At 36.9% G+C, this 22,688-nt stretch overlaps 1 protein-coding gene across 2 annotated transcripts; it reads left to right on the forward strand.

Moving 5' to 3' along the window:
• The first annotated feature begins 787 nt into the window (after positions 1-787).
• Positions 788-22,023, forward strand: LOC140153030 (uncharacterized). Of its 2 annotated transcripts, XM_072175621.1 has the most exons (12): positions 788-922; positions 4,795-4,964; positions 5,884-6,054; positions 7,693-8,109; positions 8,723-8,882; positions 10,926-11,032; positions 11,820-12,080; positions 12,462-12,613; positions 13,533-13,628; positions 13,833-14,027; positions 14,135-14,250; positions 14,595-14,734. In XM_072175621.1, exons 3-12 carry the CDS (start codon positions 5,991-5,993, stop codon positions 14,605-14,607), a joined length of 1,581 nt encoding a protein of 526 aa, XP_072031722.1. In that variant the 5' UTR covers positions 788-922; positions 4,795-4,964; positions 5,884-5,990; the 3' UTR covers positions 14,608-14,734. The 2 variants fall into 2 exon arrangements, with proteins under 2 accessions (XP_072031722.1, XP_072031723.1); XM_072175622.1 differs by lacking the exons at positions 788-922; positions 4,795-4,964; positions 5,884-6,054; ... (5 more) ...; positions 13,533-13,628; positions 13,833-14,027 and adding exons at positions 15,131-15,337; positions 15,660-15,821; positions 16,266-16,395; ... (2 more) ...; positions 17,873-18,128; positions 18,631-22,023 and having other exon boundaries at positions 14,139-14,250; positions 14,595-14,738.
• Positions 22,024-22,688: the final 665 nt, after the last annotated feature.

Below are 22,688 nucleotides of genomic sequence, written 5' to 3' on the forward strand. Positions count from 1 at the left end.
GTAGTGTAAATTATTTAATAAATCATCCTACCCGGGGGGGCCACTCAAATATAATGATGTAAGCATGCATGACCAAAAAAACGTGTGAAAAGGGGTGTTTTTTCTTGGTTGAGCATGTTACGCGTTTGACGCGTTAAGGGGGCAAAAAACAGTGATTTTCATGAAAAGGGCTAGTTTTAAAATCGTTTGTAACAAATTTAGGGTACCATTTTAATCCGCTTTTCAAATCTGCTGAAATTCCGATTCCAAAAAAGTTTATTCCAGTGCAGCCGGATTGGCGCAAACCTATCCGCACTTAGATTGTAACATCCACCAATTATCTGTGCTGCTCCCCAAATTCCATTGGGTGAACGAAGCTTATGATAACCAAACAACTAATCACCGGTTTTTTGAAAGCAGGAGGAAACCAGAGATCCCGAAGAAAACCTTCGAGAGCGAGCATTGAATCAGGATAAACCAAGTGCACGTGAGTCCTTGGGCCACACAGGGGCTTGAACCCCGGGACCTCAGTGGTGCAAGGCGAGGGAACGACTGCTGTGCCAAATCGCTCTCCCGATACTACTGAGAATGGCCTGACTTTACACCAGTAAATCTTAAATGCATTTTTACATTGTTTGCAATACGCTGGTAGGAAAGGGAAGCTGGGTGTCCTTGGGTATCATTGTATTTTTAGGTGTGCGCCCTCATTTACAGGTCTTTACAAATGCACAAACACAACCCTCGCACAAACAAACACCCCTATATGTGACCATGTACACATATTCCACTAGTTCTTATACATGTATCATTCATTTACAATGTAGGTCTTGCACCGCTATCAAGATGACAGATGAACAAACCTGGAAAAGACGACCTGGCAAATATATGAGAAAGTCTGAATTACAAAACTTAAAACAGATTGACTTCAAAGGTACTGGTGGTGGTGAGTACACTAGCGGTCACCCGTCTTTCGCGGTTCATAAACAAATGCAATTTGCAAATGCATCATCACCCTCCAAGGTTTTTATTAAAAATAATTTTACCAACTTCCTAATTTATTTTACACGATTGATGAGCCTTTTTATTAAATTTACTTTAATCAAATTCCTCTTCATTGTCACCTATAGGCAAAATATTTCATTCTCGATCATGAGAGCCAACTTGGGTACGCACAGGTATTTACGTCAAGCGTACTATGCAAAGACTGGCATTTACGCCGCATACACAGCTTTTGAGAATTGACCAATCACACTGTCGTTGCTAGGCAAGGTCAAGGTTTGGTTATGTAGGTCGTGTGATTGTGTTATTCTATGAAAAGTATGCTGACGCAGAAGGTACATCCCCTCATGATCGAGAATTAGTTATTTTGCCTATAGCATGCCTGCCCTAGCCTCTCCTTCTTTCCTCTGTTCTCCCTAAACCTTCACATCCCTCTTATCCTTTCTCCCTCTTTTATCTGTCCCTGTAGTTCTAGTACCTTTTCCCCATCAACTGTTAACAAATATGTGAATGTAAAAACATTAAATGTACATTTTTTTTGTGGCTGTTAAACAATATCGCCAACCCATGGCACCATGCACTCTCCTCATTCGTTTTGATATTCCATGTTTATTCTTCCCGCTTTCTTTACTCAATTTTCATTTGATTATGGTATGGATTATGGTGCAATTAATGCAGACAATCACGTAAATATGTGTGAAAAACAGTGCAACTAGCGGTCATCATGTAAATGCACGCGCAAACAACGATGCTTATATTTTGGACCCTGGATAATGTATTTTAGGCTGTTTTTGCTCATTTTTAGACTTTAATCGCTAAGAATTAAAAAAATGAGGTGAATATGCAGCGTACCTCGGTGTATGCTTAGCATTGCAAAAATGCAATTTGCAAATGCATCACCACCGTTCGAGTTTTTATCACGAAAAGTTTTCCAACTCTGTAATTTATTATAGATAATGAAGTTGAATATCAGTCTTAAATTGATCTTTCAAATGATTTTGTGCTGAAAGGCACGCAAATTTTTTGACTTTCATAGCTAGAAGGGGTCGCAAAATCGATGCTGAATTGGCCAATTCCCCTCCCGACCAGATGATGGGTTAAAGTTGTTGTGTTAAAGTTTAATCACTATATGATTGTTATTCCTTTCAGGAAAGGAGAGCCCATTAGAATGTGATAGCTTCGATTTAAGTAGTACCTGCAAAGCTACCATCTACCTGTGTGACCTACAGACACAAGTATTACCATATGCTGACATATGGGTCACAACATTTCTAGATCCAGATTTGCAAGTGTTTTGGGATGAAATAAGTAGACTACTTTTCCACTCAGGTAGGTTTGCTTCCATCACCATTTTTGGTTTTGTTTGTTTGGGGAACAAAAAAAAACTTCTGCTCTTAAGCAAATGAGTTTAAAAGTTCTTTAGTTCTTATAAAATAGTTTTGCTAGGAACATCCCAATTGGAAAAAATATTGTGTGCCTAATAAACACTCCCATTCTAATACACATTCCTGTCAATATTTTCAAGGAATGTTTATCAATAAAATGATGAAAATACCACTCAAAATTCTAGACAATTTTGTAACATCAAAATCCCTCCTCAATAAGCAAGTTCATTTGACCAGTAAAAATCTTGAGATATATCAACTACTAAACTCTTTGTTGGTTGATGTGGTAGTTTCTGATACAAAATCAATGCTAATTAATGCCTTCAAACGACTGCTAATTAACAACCCATTTTCATAAAAAGCAAAACCCATGAGTTAGTTCAACTTACATGCTGCAGTAGATTCTTTAACCAGCTTGAAAGAGGTTGAGTCAGGCTGGTGACCCGGCACCCAGGCCAGTCACACAGTAGTAAATGACTACAGACCTGCTGATAGATTAGAAGAATAATATCACTGAATTAAATGGGAACATGTTCACATACTGATGCTTTATTCAGTATATAAAAATACTTGTTTCATGCACAAACATTGTATTGTTACCATGAAAACTTTTTCTAAATGCCTGATAAATACCTATCCACCACATTCAAAAATCTTCACATAGGTATAATTATAAAACCACAGATTAATTAATAAACAGATTAGAATTTTCCATGCCTGTGCCATCTAAGCGTATTCAAATTCAGCTGATGCCGGTACAGCATCAGACATGGTTTCTTTCGTGTACGCTCACACTATTTTTGAGTTTGCCCACGCTGTACCTGACTTAGCGTTGATCCCCATGGGCTATGTTTCCACGGTATGTATAAAACAAACTTTTACTTTCATATATTCTTTGTAAGATGCAGGGGGGGGTCAGATGCAATATTGCCATTTTTGATGCTGTCATTGTATTAAAACATAATCACTGATGAAGTCTTCGCAAACAATTCTAAATTTTGTTATCTTAGCAACATTATGTTATCCATTGGGAGCTTGAATACAAACTTCACTGCAAGTAAGTTGTTTATCAATTTGTACTTGATAACCATCAGCCTTGTATGTCACATGACACATGTTCTGTACCGCCTGGTAAGATGTTTTGCTCATTGTCTAAGTATAAGAATACATTATTTATGAACTTATGTCCAAGTCTACTATAATGGCAAGCATATAAAAGGTACTTACCATACCGTAAAAACTCGATAGTTAGCATATGGGCTTACTATCGAGCGCTTTTAAAAACATGAAATTGAACCGAAGTCCGGCGCTTTACCAACTGAGCTAGAGACACACATTTGCAGGTTTACTTGTTCGTATATAACTGTGTGTATCGATGATTTGCTCAAAACCGTTTACACTTTTGTGGATGGGGCTCTTCATTTTGCAAGTTTTAAAAGCGCTCGATAGTAAGCACATATGCTAACTATCGAGTTTTTACAGTATTTTACGTACCATCAGATTTTGTTGTTTCAATCAACAGGTGATGATCTCCAAAAGCGAATCAAGGCTTCTTCCAAAAAAACACTGACAGTTGGCTCACTCATAAAAACAGCACCAGGAGACTTTCCATGCCAACAACTCTACCATGTTGTCCTCAATCAAGCAGCTCTCCCTTCAAAAACTGAACTGAGAAAACCCTTTACTTCATGCATGGATCAGGCTGGGGCTTCAGAAGCAAAGTCAATAGCATTCTCAGTATTCACTTGTCAGCAAATGTTCAATTATGACTATATAATTGATACAATGGTAGAAGTGGTTACAGCTTATTATGGACAGATAGAGCAAGTATTGTTTGTTACTCATAGGCCTGGCGTGGTACGACAAGTGTCAACCGAACTGCATAAACAAATCACTATGAAAGGTACATCTAACTCACAAAACATTTTCCTACCTGAATGCTTTAATATAGCATCACAATTTTTTTCATATGACTTAAACTGTTTTTAACCTAAAGTATTAGTCTAGAAATCAACAGGTTTTGTTAAGTGTCCTTTGTGGTCATAGAAATCAACTTATCCAACATGTAGGCTATCTAGTTTCTTCACAAGTTGTAGGTCTAAAAAGTAACAAAAAACAAAACAAACATATTTAAATACCAAAGTTAAGTGGAGCTGAGATTCTACAACAAAAAAAGTACACTCTTGAAGATGTTCAGGACTGTTTGTTATATTGTCATCAAACAAGGCTAAAGAAATTCAATATCACATTTTTGATAATCTGTTAGAGAAAAATTATCTGGCAACATTGTTGCTAAGCAGCAGTCAACAGCAGACTCTGTAGTTTGATGAAATTTCAACAAACAAATGTGCACTCATTTAATATAGATCCCTGATTTGTGCCCTTTTAAAGTGTATTTTACAAACTTTGGTTTACTTTTGATATTGTACAGTACGAGCAGCCTCCCACAGGTTTATACACATAGATTCATATACAATAACAGATGGTCCAAAAGTGGAACTTAGCGGTGGAGACATCCTCTATGCATACACAGATGCTATGATAATCTCAACTCACAATAGTTTGAGGGACATGGATTATGTGGTCATATCTATGGCCATGGTAAGTAAATATTGCACTTTCTCTTACACCTGGCTCTTACCCAAATCAAAAGCTTTGGTATTCTTTATTTCATGGAGTCAGTGACATAAATGCAGGAGTCCTGTGCAGTAACTAAAGGCGTGTTTCTATTGGGACCGTTTACGGTAAAAAAGACGGTAAAGGATTAATTCTGCTCAATAGAAACTGAGTTTTTTTCGTAACGCGTTTTCCTTCTTGAGGAAGGAAAATAGCGGGGGACGCTTACTGTAAACGTCAATAGAAACTCACTCCGTTCCGATTGAATGCGCATACAGGGAAGAAAACGGAAGTTGAGTCGCGAAATTGACCTATGCATCATCAATGAGCTCGCTTGTTTATACCATGATTAATATACCATTCCGTTCGCCAAAATTGTGAGGCCTAATCACATACAAATATTTAACTCACTTGTTATAAATAAAGTAAATGGAAGAAATATTCATAATGCATTATCCTTGCATTATACATATTATGCTAAATATTTAACATGAGTTATGATTTATGACCCTAGTAAAAGCCATGAAATAAAACAACAACAACAACAACAACATCACTAGCGGATGAATCCAGCTGTGCATGCGAAATAAATAGAAATCAACTCGGATCCGCGGCGGTGTGTGCTTCAGAAAATTAGAAAGATTTCATGAATTTAATATTATGTTGTTGATGTTAAATTACTATTCGCTAAAAAGAATATTAACCGAAATTAATATCACATTTTTGATAATCTGTTAGAGAAAAATTATCTGGCAACATTGTTGCTAAGCAGCAGTCAACAGCAGACTCTGTAGTTTGATGAAATTTCAACAAACAAATGTGCACTCATTTAATATAGATCCCTGATTTGTGCCCTTTTTAAAGTGTATTTTACAAACTTTGGTTTACTTTTGATATTGTACAGTACGAGCAGCCTCCCACAGGTTTATACACATAGATTCATATACAATAACAGATGGTCCAAAAGTGGAACTTAGCGGTGGAGACATCCTCTATGCATACACAGATGCTATGATAATCTCAACTCACAATAGTTTGAGGGGACATGGATTATGTGGTCATATCTATGGCCATGGTAAGTAAATATTGCACTTTCTCTTACACCTGGCTCTTACCCAAATCAAAAGCTTTGGTATTCTTTATTTCATGGAGTCAGTGACATAAATGCAGGAGTCCTGTGCAGTAACTAAAGGCGTGTTTCTATTGGGACCGTTTACCGGTAAAAAGACGGTAAAGGGATTAATTCTGCTCAATAGAAACTGAGTTTTTACCGGGAACGTTTTCCTTCTTGAGGAAGGAAAATAGCGGGACGCTACCGTAAACGTCAATAGAAACTCACTCCGTTCGATTGAATGCGCATACAGGGAAGAAAACGGAAGTTGAGTCGCGAAATTGACCTATGCATCATCAATGAGCTCGCTTGTTTATACCATGATTAATATACCATTCCGTTCGCCAAAATTCGTAGGCCTAATCACATACAAATATTTAATTCACGTGCTATAAATAAAGTAAATGGAAGAAATATTCATAATGCATTATCCTTGCATTATACATATTATGCTAAATATTTAACATGAGTTATGATTTATGACCCTAGTAAAAGCCATGAAATAAAACAACAACAACAACAACAACATCACTAGCGGATGAATCCAGCTGTGCATGCGAAATAAATAGAAATCAACTCGGATCCGCGGCGGTGTGTGCTTCAGAAAATTAGAAAGATTTCATGAATTTAATATTATGTTGTTGATGTTAAATTACTATTCGCTAAAAAGAATATTAACCGAAATTAACTGTGAAAGATTAAATTCTAAGACCTATTTTTTTGCGCGCAACAATACTGAGTACTCACGTCGATATCACTGAGGGGGATTTCCCAATGGCGTAATTTGATGTCACGAGAACGAATGAAAACGCAAAATAAAAAAACATTATTCTTCAGTCTTCTTTTCTCGTGTTTGCTACCTCATTTTTAGCCAAACAATTAAGAAAATAGTACAATATTAAAATCCACAATGCTTTGCGATTGACCCGAGGATTGACCCCAGTGCACGACCTTTCGCCGCAAACTTTTAAAGTGTGTCAATTGGCGCTGTTCATCGAAAGTGTTTACCGGTAAACAACATGCAATGGAAAATGACAGTTATCCGCCTTTCGCCGCTATTTGACGGCGAACAGTTTTACCGGTAAAATGCAGGGGACTCAATAGAAACACGCTATATGTGTATCATAGAATCATCATGTTAATATAAATATTATTAGTTAGTATGAGATGAGGTTGGGGGTGATACGGACTTTATAGTCAAACCTCATCCAGAATTGCCGCTTCATAGCCTGGAATCGAAAAACCATGATTTTGATTAAACAAATGCCGGTGATACTGATTCAGAGACTAGATGTAATCCATATCACCCCCTAAACCAAGCCTAATGATTTATCATACCATATAAACATCACACAACCTTCCCCGACGGCCTAACCAATGCGTATTATTCTTTTTGACCTTCTTGTTTTCTGCTTTTCCCCAAAGACACATTATTTTGGAATATTTACAGGTTTATTTTGTAGATCACTGAAACACCATGATTGTGATTAAACAATCTTTGCTATACTAGGCCGGTTGCTAAGATACACACAGTGCTGTGCATGCGCATGTCCTACTAATCAAATAAAATCAAAAACTTATTTATTTGTACATACCATGCAGCTGGGTCTACCTTTCGTAATGTGTACAACAATCTACCATTAAAGCGCAATAACATTGGTTCAGCATTTACACTACCTGGAGATGGATTAAACTGTACGATTGTTATAGTGACAGTAGTGCCAGACATGGACTCATCAGATCAAGAAACCTTCATGAAAACAGCTTTACTCAACAGTTTGGCTTGTGCAGAGAAAGTCAAGGCAAAATCAATAGCATTACCGGCCATAGGACGCAACTTTTCAGGTTTCCGTGCCCATCATCACTGTGACCTTCTGGTTGGTGCACTTGTTGGATATTTTCAGCAGAATCCCTCTAGTTGTATCAAGAAAGTCAAATTTGTGGAGCAATCAGAAGTTACTAGGCTGGCATTGAAAGCAATCCTAGAAAATCACACAGACATTGAACTTCTACCTCATGGTATGTTAATACTAAATACATAAAAATAAGTTAAATATGTGTTTATAATAACACTGTGTATACTTTCAGTCATCTGGGATTTGATCAATTAGTGGATAATTAAATCTGGTCAACCAGAAAAACTCACTTTTGGTCAGATGGAACCATCGACGTTTCGGCCAAAACCTTTGGCCTTCAGCTGGGTGGATGATTAAATTGTGGGTCATCGATTGACCTTGGATGACCCTAAATCATCCACCCAGCTGAAGGCCAAAGGTTTTGGCCGAAAACGGCAGTGAGTTTTTCTGGTTGACCAGATTTAATTATCCACTAATTGTGTTTATAATAAGTTCTAAAGAGAGTTTTTGATTCTTGATTAAGCTGCAATGCTCCTTCATATACTGCCTTATGAAGACATCAAGAAATATAATGTACCACATGTTTGTAAAATGCACAAGATTGAAGCCTCAGATGCAATCTCAAATTGTATCCCTTACTGACATAATTGATTAGGAATCTAATAATTGTGCTTAAACATTCCTGCATATTTTGAATATCATTTACAATTAGGTGTTATTTGATGTTCTATCACTTTTAAGTATAAATCAATATAAAAGTTTCTCCTGTTTATCAGATACACCGTCTGAAATCTTAGCTCGTGGGCCAGCGGCTCTTGAGGCTTACCTGAAGGCATCACAAGATGGTACCAAATCTGTGTACAGAACTCGACTCATGCTTGTTGGTCAAGAAAGAGTTGGAAAGACAAGTCTCATGAAAACCATCACTGGACAAAGGTATGTGATGTAACGATGTAAGATTGGGTCAAAGTTTACAGTTTTTTTGAAACACAAAATCAGATTAATTGATATCCATTACACTTCTCTAGTGCAACACTTATTATACATATATTCGTAACATACATAAATACACACATAAAAGTGTTTATAACATGCTTATGCCAAAAAAATATTATCTAAATTCAAACACCAATGGCAAAGCTTGAAAAAGAAGAGATAACATTTAACAAAGCAAAAATTACACAAAGAATCAACAAATCCACCAGTTTATTCAAAGAGTTTTTCATTTGTCAAAACCAATTTAAAAAAACTTACTAGTTTTTTTCTTGCTGACAGTTCCGTCAGTGAACCACCAAAATTATCAAAGCTTGACGTTGTTGTGATTATGATGGCGGGAAGTTATGTCACTTCCGGTAGCAATGTTAGTCTGGCTTGCAGCCTCCAAAAGGGGATCGTACATGTGACTGTGACATAGGTTGTAGATTCCCTTGTCTCTGTTCATATACTCCTCGCCTCCTCTTCCAGATCTGAATTACCTAGCTGGGGGGGGGGGTTTACACCCCCAGCTAGGTACTGTAATGCTATCCGATCTTTCTTCTTTCTTCTTTCTGGCAATAAATTTCAAAATGCTTCTCCACCTACATGTTACACCCTACAGTTACGTAACTTGCACATATGGATCGGCTATATCCAGTGCCCATAGGGTATTTAACAGAATTGGGGTAAATAGTCATTAAGGGGGCATTTCCCGTATTTAACCAAATACCTTCAAAATGCTTCTCCTGCCACATATTATATAGTACAATGATGTCATTTGCATATATGCATCGGCTATACCCCACGCCTAGAACTTGCTTACAGAATTGGGGTCAAAGGTCATTAAAGGGGCAAAATCTTACAATTGCATTATCTTGACATCTGTAAGGGGTATGGGGCTCAAACTCGGTGACAACAAATCTCATGACCAGGGGAACAATTTGCATGGGTCAGGTCAAAGGTCATGCAGAGGTCAAATTTTAGAAATGAATTTCCTGGACATCTGTAAGGGGTACGGGGCTCAGACTTGGTGACAACAAACTTAATGATCAGGGGGACATTTTGGAACACTTTGCAAGGGTCAGGTCAAAGGTTATCTGGGGTCAAATCTTATAATTTCATTTTCTGGATATCTGTAAGGGGTATTTGGCCCAAACTCTGTGACAACAAATCTCATGATCAGGGGAACATTTTGCAGGGGTCAGGTCAAAGGTCATGCAGAGGTCAAATCTTATAAATGTATTTTTTGGACATCTGTAAGGAATACGGGACTCAAACTCGGTGACAACAAACCTCATGACCAGGGGAACATTTTTGGAACATTTTGCAGGTGTCAAATACCTCCACAACACCAACACGCCCCAGCTAGGTTTGTGGTCTATGACCACCATTTGCCACTAGTTGATTCTTTAATCCATCTTGCTTTTCTATCGCTCTCGCTAAGATTTTTCCATTATCTCTAAGATAACTTCCCACCAGTCATAAGCTGTTGGATCATCACAATCATTAAGCTTTGATAAAGGAGGTTCACTGACAGAACTACTGTCAGCAAGAAAAAACTATTAAGTTTTCTTCAAATTGGTTTTGACAAATGAAAAACTCTTTCAATTTGTTAATTACCAAACCTGATGAATTTGTTCCAAAACCACACAGCTAATAAAATGAAGATGAAGACAAAAATGCATAAAAAATGTCAGTGTAAATTACAAAATAAGCAGAATTCTTCTTGAAAAGAATGGCAAATGTGGCTTCCCATATGCTCAAGGGGTAGGCTGTTCCAGATGAATGGTGCAGCAACAGCAAAAGTCTTATACCCAATGGTATTAACAAAAAGGAATGCTTAAATAAAGGGTTTTGTCCAAGGCAGATCTTGTGGGAGTTTATTTCAAACTATTTGTATCCATGAGGTATGGTGGAGCAAAGTCATTCAGACACTTGTTAGTTAAACTTCAGCTCAAGTAAAACAACATAAATAAATTGGGGTATGACCTTATTTTATTTCAGTTTCAAAGAATCTGAAGAAATTACTGATGGTGTAGATGCTGGAACATTTGTGCAGGTCTCACCAGACAAAGGCAATCCATGGACAGTACAAGAGAGAGCCAGCACAGGTAATTTCTTTGAAAACACCAACTGACATTGAAAAGTTGATCAGGGCTCAGAATTAAGGACTTAAAAAGAATGAGGCTGCTTTTCATTATTCATAAAAATTTATGAGGTCATTTAAATATTAATTTCTCAGGCTTGCATCGTTTATTTCCAATCCTCGCATATATTAATTTGTGTCTCGCATTGTCTTACACCCTGCTAGACTGAAGCATATATATATATATATATATATTCATTAAATAACTATGAGATTAAATCAAACTATCATGAGATGTAATTTAGTTATTGAACAATACCCAGCTAGGTGTAGAGTGTTTTAAGGCAAGGCTGTAGTCTGTTGTCTTTGTGAGTGATTTTCTGTTGCGACAGACGTTACAATTTCAATTCTCTGCAGCAACATTCAGTTCTCAGTTATGATTTTCATTTCAGTGATTGGCTAATTTAAGTGATTAGCTTTGTTCAGATTTTTGTTCTCCTTCTCGAAATTTTTAGCAATTTATTTAGCCGCTACGGTAGATGCAGAAAACTAGCTGCTGCGTCCGTTGCAACATAAAAAATGTCTGCAAAACATTGGACTATGCTTTAATAACCATAACCTTCAAGAAGGCATGCAAAATTCATCATCCCCATATACAATACCGGTATTGACAAGAAACTGTGTAGAAAATATCACGCTCTCTAGCAATCATGTGAGTGCCAAGTAACATTAGTCTGTTTACTAGAATGTACCCAATATGTCTCTTCAATACTAAATAGTAATAATTTGTCTCCATCATATCATATGTCCAGATTTTGCCAAACATGTGGATGATCAATACACAGAAACAATCTGTGCCTTAATGGCAACTCGACTTAAGAACTTGGAAGATGAACTTGGTAGCAATGAAGAGCCATCAGAAAGTGACCAGAAAGTAGAGCAACAGAAAATGCCAACAGAGAGCTTGATGCAAGATTTTGGTGAAGATCAAACAAAACAAGTGTTCAATTTGGCAGATGAAAGTGACTCAAGACAACTATCTGATGACACCAAAGCTGAAGCAGAATTTCAAAGTAAGGTGTTATTCTGGGGTACTATTACATTTGTGCTGAGCTCTGGTGTAACCTACAAGTGCAAATGTCACTTTCTTACTAATTAATCCATTAATGACTTGTGTTTTGGTCTTGAAAATGTCATATCCTGGCATGGAACCCACTGTCTTGGGTAATTTTCACTGTATAGTCTTTTTCACCATTTGTTTTGATGCTTTTATGAACTGCACATCGCAAATGTATTATGTATAGCAGCCTCAAGCTCCATGATCCAGCTTTAGTGGTTCGAGAACTGCTCTTGTTACTTAAGCAATGTACTATATCCATGTTATAATTTCATAATATAAGGTATAATATACAATCCCTTTCAACCTGCTTAGTCTTAATTAAAACTCTCTACAGAAAACCCACCAACTCTTGTGCCAGAGACCATATCACAGAAATTACTGCAGCAATTGGAACTGAGTCAGGATATTTCTACTGACCACCAGGGTGTTTCAGAGTTTCAGATTTGGGATTTTGCCGGCCAAGATGTGTACTATACGACACATCAGGTAAATATTCAGTTAAGTAACTTGGTTTATTAAGTGAAGGTGAGTGGTTCAATTCCAACACTCACATGGTGTTTTCAATCCCATGTCAATATTCAAAGTTTCAAATCAAATTGGTTCAGCGGTGGCTCCAGGGGCTACCTTGCTATCACTTTTTTAAACATACTTTCTAAACACAATCTATCCCAGATCTAGACAGGTAATGGGGATATAAAAAACTTTCAATTTTGATACTTTAGTAGGGATGGGTGAGGCTGTCAATTGAGTCTTCCACTTTTAAGCAACAACAAAAAGACTGCCTTTTGGTAGCTTTGGTGTGTGTATGTCATGACAGTAGAAGAAAAATGGAACATATATCAATTCAAGGTGAACAAGGTCTTCAGGATTTGAATCTTTAGACCTGTTTCTGCAGTCATCAGTGCTATTATACAGATATTTTGACAGAAAGTGCTGATCAAATATACTTTCATATCACTTTATTTTATGTACATGTAGGATACTATTTGCATACCCCAACAAGGCAAAGGCAGTTCCATGGAAAAACAGTGGCATGATCAACGGGAATTATATAAAGAAACATAAATTTTCACCAGGTTCGCCATCGCAAATAATAAAGGAGACAAGTAGAAAAAGTGATCCGCTTGGGAATCGAACCCAGGACCTCAGGTTTACGAGACCTGCGCCTTAACCACTGGGCCACGATTAGGCTGGTTGAAATTCGAACCCATAAGCGGTCACTTTAAACTTATCTCCTCCCCGCAAATAGCCCATAGTAGCTAGGGCCGTAAATGCAAGAAATAAATTGCCATTCTCCCTGTGAGGTAATATTACATAGAAAAACAGTGGCATGATCGACAGGAATTATATAAATAAAGGCAGTTCCATTATATTATGAGGATGGTGTGACTTTCTTACTTTGCAGGTTTTCCTAACCAACCGAGCCGTCTACATCCTTGTATTTGATCTTTGTCTTGATCTTAATAAGCCTGTCAAAGTTTATACTCCACAAAACGAAAAGGTATGTGAAGGATATGCGTTAAACCATAACTCGCTAATCAGGTCATTTTGGATTGATCAATTTAGAGTAAGCAACATAATTAACCATTTTTCAGAGATGAATTTTGTGTGGTTCAAAATGTCTTATTTATAGTTATAGAAAATCTTTGTAGTTAAGTCAAATACAGCATTTCTTAATTTTCTTAAACATACACTTTTCTCCCAGGTGGAATCTCGATTCCATGAGTTAACAGGCCTTGGGTTCTTGGATTTCTGGATGCAGTCTATCTTTGCGTATGCTACGACCAACAAGCAAATCTATGATGCAAACAAGCCTCAGCTATCACCTCCAATATTTATTGTGGGAACTCACAGAGATAGTTCTGATATCAGTATTGATCCACAAGAAAGGAAAAGACTGGTAAGTGTATAATATATAATTTCTTAATCCTATTCACATCACAAATTGTTGAGACAAAAAGGAATTTGTCTTGATTCATGGCATTTTTCAACATCTTATTTTTTCAGATAGCAGCAAAGTTCCAGAGCGTAAGTGACATGGTTTCTGGTAAGCCGTATGAACAGCATGTAGTCAGCAGATTTTATGCTGTAGAAAACAGCTTAATGACCAGGCAGATACAGAGGTAAGCAGCATTTAACTTTAGACCAATCCAGGAGACATATGTCTACAGTAAAAGACAGTCAGCTGATGTTATGTGATCGACACCAGCTCCAATAATAGCCAAATGCAGAGATAAACACCAAGCAACATATGTGAGAGATTGTGAACTCCGTGTCAACACCCGGTAATTCATTTAGCACCAGGGATTGAACCCATGACCTCATGCACCAGAAGAGAGTAGTATCCTAACCACTGTGCCACACTTTCACATAAAAATAACAGTTTCATAGCCATTCAACAATAGTTTACCCTACAGATTCAGCAACAGTATTATTCCCATCCAATTTTAATCTTTGTTTGTTTCAGTTGGCTTCACTGAGGGACCATATCATTTCTGCTGCAAGCCAGGAGCCATACATGGGAGAAGTCATTCCACTTAGATGGCTCAAATTTGAGAAGTCTGTAGCAAAGGCCATAAAAGGAGGTCAACACTACATGAAATTGACAGAGGTGAATTAGTAACAGAAACTAAACAATTTTCAATAAAATCAAATCTTAAAGACTACATCAATTTACTCTGTTGCTGGTATGACCAATGAATATTACTTGGAGCAAAAGTGAAATGGCTGGGCATGACTACAAGAAATTGATATAGCTGCTTCTAAGTACACCGCAGCAATATAACAAAACAAATGATACTTTAGCTAAAGAGTCTGTGTTGAGCAGCAGCATAGCATCCAACACCACTATGGCACCTTCATTCAGCATTACTACTGAAAAGGTTTAACTCTTTAGCTAACGTCAAACCGACAGTCCCATATCAGTCTACACACTGCTGAAAGTTACTTTGTTAGGTCTGCTTTAATTGTCTTTAAACTTATTTAATATCTCTATATAAACAGATACAAGCTATGAGCAGAGACCTTGGAATCCAATCAGACACAGAAGTATTCACAATGCTGCATTTCTACCATGATCTTGGCACCATCATATACTTTGGAGGAGATGATAATACCAATAGATATTTGCAAGACATGGTCATCTTGGACCCACAGTGGCTTATTGATATCTTCAAGAGAATCATTACAGTCATACCATGTCAGCAACAGGTAACCAAGTTATAAAGTCTATACTAATGTTTAATTTCAATGGCAAATAATCAACATTTATACAAAAAATGTTTATCTCAAGATCCAGGGACTGCCTTTTGAGGAGAGCGAGAGCGATCACTTTCTACTGTTCTCATTAAATCTGATATAGGAGAGTGATTTTAGCTCTCCTTAGTTGACCAATCTCTCCTTTAAGGAGGGTCCTTACATTCTATTGTAAATGCTCTAAATAGCTATCCTTGAAGACTCCAGAAGAGCAATTTAATGCTCTCCTGCAAATTCCAAAAGACAGTCCCTGAATCTCTAAATATCATTCTTTCAGTGGGCTACACTGAAGACCAAATGGAGAAGATTGAAAGAAGAAGGCATCTTAGAAGATTGTCTTATTGATCACATGTGGCATGATCTCTTACCTCAGAAGCCTGCACTCTTATCTCTCATGGAGATGTTTGATCTGCTCTGTCCAAGAATAGATGCTACAGAGGTTAGTGGAACAAGATATCTTAAATTTTGCTGTGTCTTTATTTAAAGGCATGCGACCCAATCAACAGCCTCATCCCCCAATTTCCTCACCAAAACGTTTGATATCAAAGAAAGCTAACATTATGCTCATTACCCTAGTCAAATTTAATGCCTAAGGTATGTTTTGTTTAGATGGTGTAAATGGTAAAAGGTGGTAAGCACCACCAGAAGTATGTAATATCCTATGGGGCATTGTTATACACATTTCCTCTTCTCATATCCAAACCACTGGAGTAATAAATGCAAAATTTGTTTCAATGGTAGGCCTTATAACACAATATGAAAAATTCAGGACCACCCACATTTAACTACAACTGGAAATATAATTCATGTATGGTATATTCACTCTGAAATCTGAATGAAATTTTATGAAAACAATTGGTTTATAATATGTTATCATTTTCAGGGCAATGCTAGTCAGGCCTACTATGTACCAGCTTGCTTACAACCTTGTACTGATGAGAGAATGAACCAGACACTCACAGGCAACAGAAAAAACACCACATTCTACATAGATTTCCTAGGATTCCTGCCAGGTAATTAAACCCATTAAAGGACAATAAGAGATTTTGCCTAACTGCTCCACTAACAAAATCGAAAACACCAAAGGTCTAGCATACTTGCTTCTAAAGCTATGACATTTTTTGATGTCTATTTTCTTATATATTTTATTGCTTTTTTACTCCATATTTTTGCCTTGATCTCAATTTCAAATTTGCCGCCTTTGGCCCCCATGGACCAGATTGTGTCACATATGTGCCTGATTATTACCTTTTTCCCCCATTTCAAAACTGTAATCTAATATTCACATCTTCATGTCTATTCATAAACTTTTTCCTTCAGATGGGCTATTCTATCGTTTGCTTGTGCATGCTGCCAGATGGTCCCAGCAACAGAGTGGAGAGGAACCAAAACTGTTCTATCGCTATGGTAACTTCTGTCTTGATGATGAGCACAATTTCCAACTGAAGATGGAAACTACAAAGCCAGTTTGTATCAAGGTAAATTTAGGGTTCTATTTTCAACCTAATTAGCACCCTTTCTCTGATATGCACCTACTGAACATTTCCAGTGACAACTGTGTAAGCACACCCTCAATGCACCTGTACCAACTAATTTCTGTCAAATGTCTGTATAATATTACCATCTATACCTTTTGGCTTAGGATTATGATAATTGTGACTTCAGATACACCTTATGCTTACATGTAAAAAATTTATAAATGTAGACTTTCATTTCATCTTTTTTAGTAAGTGCCCCTGACAGTGAGAGTGTCTGTGGCTCTAATTATGTTGAATCATAGACAGTGGAAAAGAACACTGTCTTTGGTTGAATACAATTCATCTGTCCTGTAGACAATGATATGTATGCTACATTTTGGCAATGATGTCAACCCTCCCGCAATTGCATCACAAACCAATACATGAAAATATATAGACTGAGCTTTAGTGTGGTTCCATATGTATATTTCAGGTGACAATAAGCAAGACTCCTGTGATATCTCCAGTAGGTATGCGAGACAGAGGAAACATCAGGGATGCTCAACCAGATCCCAAGGCATCCACTTCTGTAAGTACAAGAAACCTTGGGTGCACTCAATTTTGGTTGGGTGTGTTTGAAGCCCTATTCATAAAAGATGAAAAACAGTATATGATAAAGGCTAAAATTTTGAGATACAACCCGTTACACAGGATAGGTGTTTTGTAGTTGCCCACATCTGAATCCACATTACTATATTATTGAGCTAATTTGTATCTCTATAAAGCCTAAAAATGTTCCTGAAAAATTAAAGAAAGAAGGTAATTTCAACTCAAATAGTCCTGTAATAGCTAGACCCTTATTTATAATTTGATAACAAATTTGCACCAAAATACTCATTTTCATAGAATATTTATTTTTCTCAATTTGACCATGGCAACTGCTGCCAGTTTCAACAGGCTCGATTGCTCTCACATCATTTGCTTCTTGTACAAGGCATCTTGTAATTAAACCCAGTACCCTATCTCTCTGCAGGTGCAAACATTTCTTGCTGATGCTCTCAATGAGCTGACCGAAACCTGGATTCATGGAATCAGGTTTGAGTTCTCCATAGCTTGTCCCTGCAATGCTTTGCATCCTCCATCAGAAGTCTCCAGATGCTACCATCTAATTCCACTAGAAGAATGCCTCAACAAGACAAAGATCAGATGCAATGAGCAACAGGTGTGGGTCACGACGGAGGTTTTCAAATCATGGTTTCAGGAAACTGCAGTGGATGATTCCTTGGAAGGTAGGGCTACCAACTGGCTGAAAATGCCATGTTGGGATTTCACACAGAAACATGAAATATAAACAGGTATACATGACTGTTCTCAAATTTATGAGCCATAGATGATTTCATAATATTTCATAATGTAACATGATCTGATCTACTCAGACCAATGTCGGAAAGTTTGAAAATGACCATTTCTAACTTGCTCAGCACCTACACTTACTGATACTGAAATCCCCCTATCTCTGGCATACTTGGTTGCAAAGTTGTGAACTTCTTGTGCAATGCATGTCATTTTTTGATGTTTTATTGCATTTTTGCTTCTTATTTTTGCCTACAATTATCTCAATTTTATCATTGCCAACTTTTCCAATGGTGAACCATCAGCTAATTTTGTCAGTAAGGGCCCTGGTATTGAAACATTAAAATTGTTGAGAGTGAAAAATTAACAACTTTTAGCACAATTCATCTTCATATCATAATACCAACATAATTGTTTAATACATTTATGTATTAACAGACACCAGAACAATATCAGATGTGGAGCTCCTACAACTTGCTGAAGAGGTCGGGATACAGTGGAAGAATGTTGGTGTGTACCTTGGACTCAAAGCTTGCCATATATTTGCAATAAATTCTGACTATGCCATGACTGAAGACAAAGCATTTAATATGCTGATACAATGGCGTCAGAGGTTATCCAGGGTGGCCAATGCAAGACATTTACTTGGGAAAGCATTGATGAAATGTAATCTTGTTAGTTTAGCAGAAAAAATTCAGGACTCTGTATGGGCAGTGACCTAATTTTACTTGCTAATTGGCATACAACTTGACATTACTGGTACCAGTAGAATTAAATCTTCAGCAACTGCACTCCATCAGTAATAAGCAAGTTCGGTAATTCAGAACAGAGTGCATTGTGGGTAAAAATCTGGTGGTATATCACAGCCGGGCTCACACAGTATTTCAATGGTGACGTACTTTGCACTTTTAAAAGAACATTTAAAAAAAACAAACACCAATTGTTGGGTCTGATTGTCCCCACAGAACTTTCATACGACAAACAAAGATAGTTTGAACCTACCTTGGAAGTGTCAACTGCAGATCCGTTGGATAACGCTTTTTCAATGGGAAATGAACTTTGCTGCTTGGATGATATCACGATGAGGTTAGCATTTATTTTGTACTGAAAAGCGTGTTCCGACGGATCTGCACTCGACCGGCCTCCCAGTGTTGTAAATGAAAAACAAAATCACAGGAATTTCCGATCAAAATTCTTCACCCCAGTCGTCTATGGAAGGATTGTGTTATTATAATATCCCATTTCACGTCTACAAATTTTACCCACAATGCACTCTGTTCTGAATTATCGAATTAACTTATTGGCAAAACAGAGTGTGCAGTGAGATAACATCGTTAAAAATAATCAAGACCTCACCAGACACATTAACCACTCCCCCAGTACAATTTCTTAAATCATTGCATCCAATGCATCCTGTTTCAAATCAAAGTACCCATTTTGCACACATCAGGCAAAGGGTAAACTGGGTAATTAGTAAATCTGCTACTTGTCCACTATTTTGCTAATTCACACAAATTTTACATGCAAAACCTCTATGAAAACCTAAAAAATATGGAAAACAGCAATATTTTTTTTTTCATGCAAGCAGCTCTTCTGAAGATAAATATATAATTCAAATGGCCCATGATGTAAATTGTATTGGAATACAAAAATTTGCTTGCATATTGCATCAAGTACTACAACATACTGTGTAATTAAGTCTTAAAATCATCATAAACCATCAAACAATTTGTATTTTAGTGGTTGGACTCATGGTGGGTTCAAGTATTTACGCTGCATCACAATTATTAGCGAAATAAAGCCTGGGACCTCAATTTGTCATTTATACACTCAACTTGTGCTGAAGAAATGGAACAGTGGTCTCAATATAGAGTAGGCCATGGTCATATACAAAGTAAGCCTACCATATAAAGTATAACACCAACAGGTGGTACTGGTTGATGGGAATGTGACATTCACTTTAACAGAAAATGTAGGGTTACCTTTTTTTACCTAAAAATTGGACTATTCCAGTTGAAATCCATACACACCCTATGGAAGATGTGACCATAATCTCCCACACAAGGAGTGTAGATTGCAAATGGAGTCACCCAATCAAGTAACCCTACTTGAAATTCATATTTAGAATAGCCCATTGTAAGTATGCTTGACCTCTGAACCTGATACGAGTTGCAGGATAGAGCATCTCATTACTAATAAATAGCCGTGTTCAGACGGGCTTAGGGGTAAGTTCGTGTTAAGCTAACACGAAACTACCTCTGAGGTAGCTTCGTGTTAGCGACCGTCTGAACAAGTATCGTGTTAACTACCTCGAAGCTTAACACAGAAGATTTACCACAGAGAAATCTCTGTGGTAGCGCGCTAACACGAAGCGGTCGTTCCGTGTTAGTGTCCGTATGAACAAGATTCTGGGGTAAGCTTGACGTTATGGATACAACACTTACAATTTCGCAGTATTTTGAATTTCTTTAGCATAAATTCACAATAATTTATCTCCGTTTCTCACCGAGAATGAACATGATAAAAGAAGCACCACAAAAGCGAAAAAAAAAAAAAAAAAAAAAAAAACCTAACAAAACAAAACATTAAACTGGTCAAAAGAAGAAACGGAAGAGCTGATATTAGTGTCTTGAAAGACAAAGAAATTGAATGGAGAAGAAAATAACAGCTAAAAAACACGTGTAGGACATAATTGCCCTGAAACTAAGAGACATCGGCTTCCACAGTGTACTTGCAGTATAGCAAACGGCCCTAAAATAAAACTTCCAGGAAATTCCTATATTTACCACGAAGTAAAGACCGAGCCGTGCAGCTAACACGGAGTGCTTAGAGTTAAAGACCACGAGGAAGGACCGTGTGGACAAGTGTCCGTGTTAAGTCATGACCTTGCACTACCTCCGTATTACGGTAACACGGAGGTAAGCTCCCGTGTGATCATGCCTAATGTGACAAAATCTGGTCCATGGAGGCCAAAGCGGCAAATTTGAATTGAGATAATGGCAAACATATATTAAAAAAACAATAAAATACATAGGAAAATACACATCACAAAACTTCAAAACTTCAGAACCAGGTATGCTAAACCTTTGGTTTTTCCAGTATATGATAGCTTAATGCTTGAATAAGGTACATATAAAAAGTTACAATTACAAACTATAACAATATGTCAAATTCTTGTTTTATTTTCATCTGCTGCAATTAAGTTATCAATACAAGCTGCAAGTTTAAATAAATACCGGAAATCGCTCTTACTTTAAACATTTAACCCAAAATGTGTCATATAAAAACATTGTAAACAAAATCAATCTTTCTTGTGAGGAATTGAAATGAATGAATGGCCAAGTGAGAGACTGAAAAGATATATTTTTGACAATATTTCAAACAGTTCATGAAAATGTACTGTATTAGTGCTACAGCATTACATATTTACATGATATTGAAATGTTATTAAAGCAATTAATTACTCTTAGGCCATGGAAAAACAATTGTTTAGTTAAGGTTTCCTACCTGATGGTACCCCCGACCCCAAAAATTTTGAGGCCTCTGTGAAAAAAGTCGCCACATCTGTCACAACTTCCTACCACAAAGACTAGCAATGTTTAAATTTCAGATAGCTAGCATTGTTTATCACTCAAAATAAATCACTAAAATAATATATTTTTGTGACCAACCAACTTTTCGAGCGGCATGTAACCTTAAGGGAACTGGAATGAGCGTTTCGACAGCATTTTTTGTGGGACATGAAGAGCACATCAGACCTATCGAATTGCATTCTGAATACGAAGAATGTCTTTCTGATATCAAATAATTTTCATTTTATGAAATTCATGATATAATACAATTTTATGACAAATTATTAAAATTTGATATTTTTCACATTTTAGAGATATAACAGTCCTCGAAGTAAATTTTATAAATTTAATGATATAGTCTTAAAGTGTATGTAGCTGGGAGGAAAAAGCCGACGATCAATTGAAAATTTTGACCTTTCATATTGAAGATATGGATTTTTTTCCCAAAAAGACCTTATTTTTGTTGGTGTTTTGGGAAAAAAATCCATATCTTCAATACGAAAGGTCAAAATTTTCAATTGATCGTCGGCTTTTCATCCAACCTACATACACTTTAGGTAGAAATCATCAGATTTATAAAGTTTACTTCGAGTACTGTTAAATATCAAAAATATGAATTTTTAATGATTTGCCATAAAATGTGTATTACATTGCGAATTTAAAAAAATCAAAATTATTTGATATCAGGCCGCCATTCTTCGTAATCAGAATGCAATTCGATATGTCTGATGTGCTCTAATGTCCCACAATAAATACTGTCCAAACGTTCATACCCCTTCCCTTAACTAAACAATTATATTTCCACAGGAGAATATGCTTGTACCCTATTGGTGGGTAACCATCAAGTTACAGAATGCTCTGCAAGACCACAAACAGATGTAATGGTCTTGAATTAGAGGAATACACACTATAGGACTACAAAAA

This window comes from Amphiura filiformis, chromosome 5, assembly GCF_039555335.1.
Source record: "Amphiura filiformis chromosome 5, Afil_fr2py, whole genome shotgun sequence".
NCBI lineage: Eukaryota > Metazoa > Echinodermata > Ophiuroidea > Amphilepidida > Amphiuridae > Amphiura > Amphiura filiformis.

Coding starts and splice junctions, on each gene's coding strand:
- LOC140153030 (XM_072175621.1), top strand. CDS start 5,991: ATGATAATCTCAACTCACAATAGTTTGAGGGGACATGGATTATGTGGT. Junction 6,055..7,692: donor TGGTCATATCTATGGCCATG/GTAAGTAAATAT, acceptor CATACCATGCAG/CTGGGTCTACCTTTCGTAAT. Junction 11,033..11,819: donor ACAAGAGAGAGCCAGCACAG/GTAATTTCTTTG, acceptor TCATATGTCCAG/ATTTTGCCAAACATGTGGAT.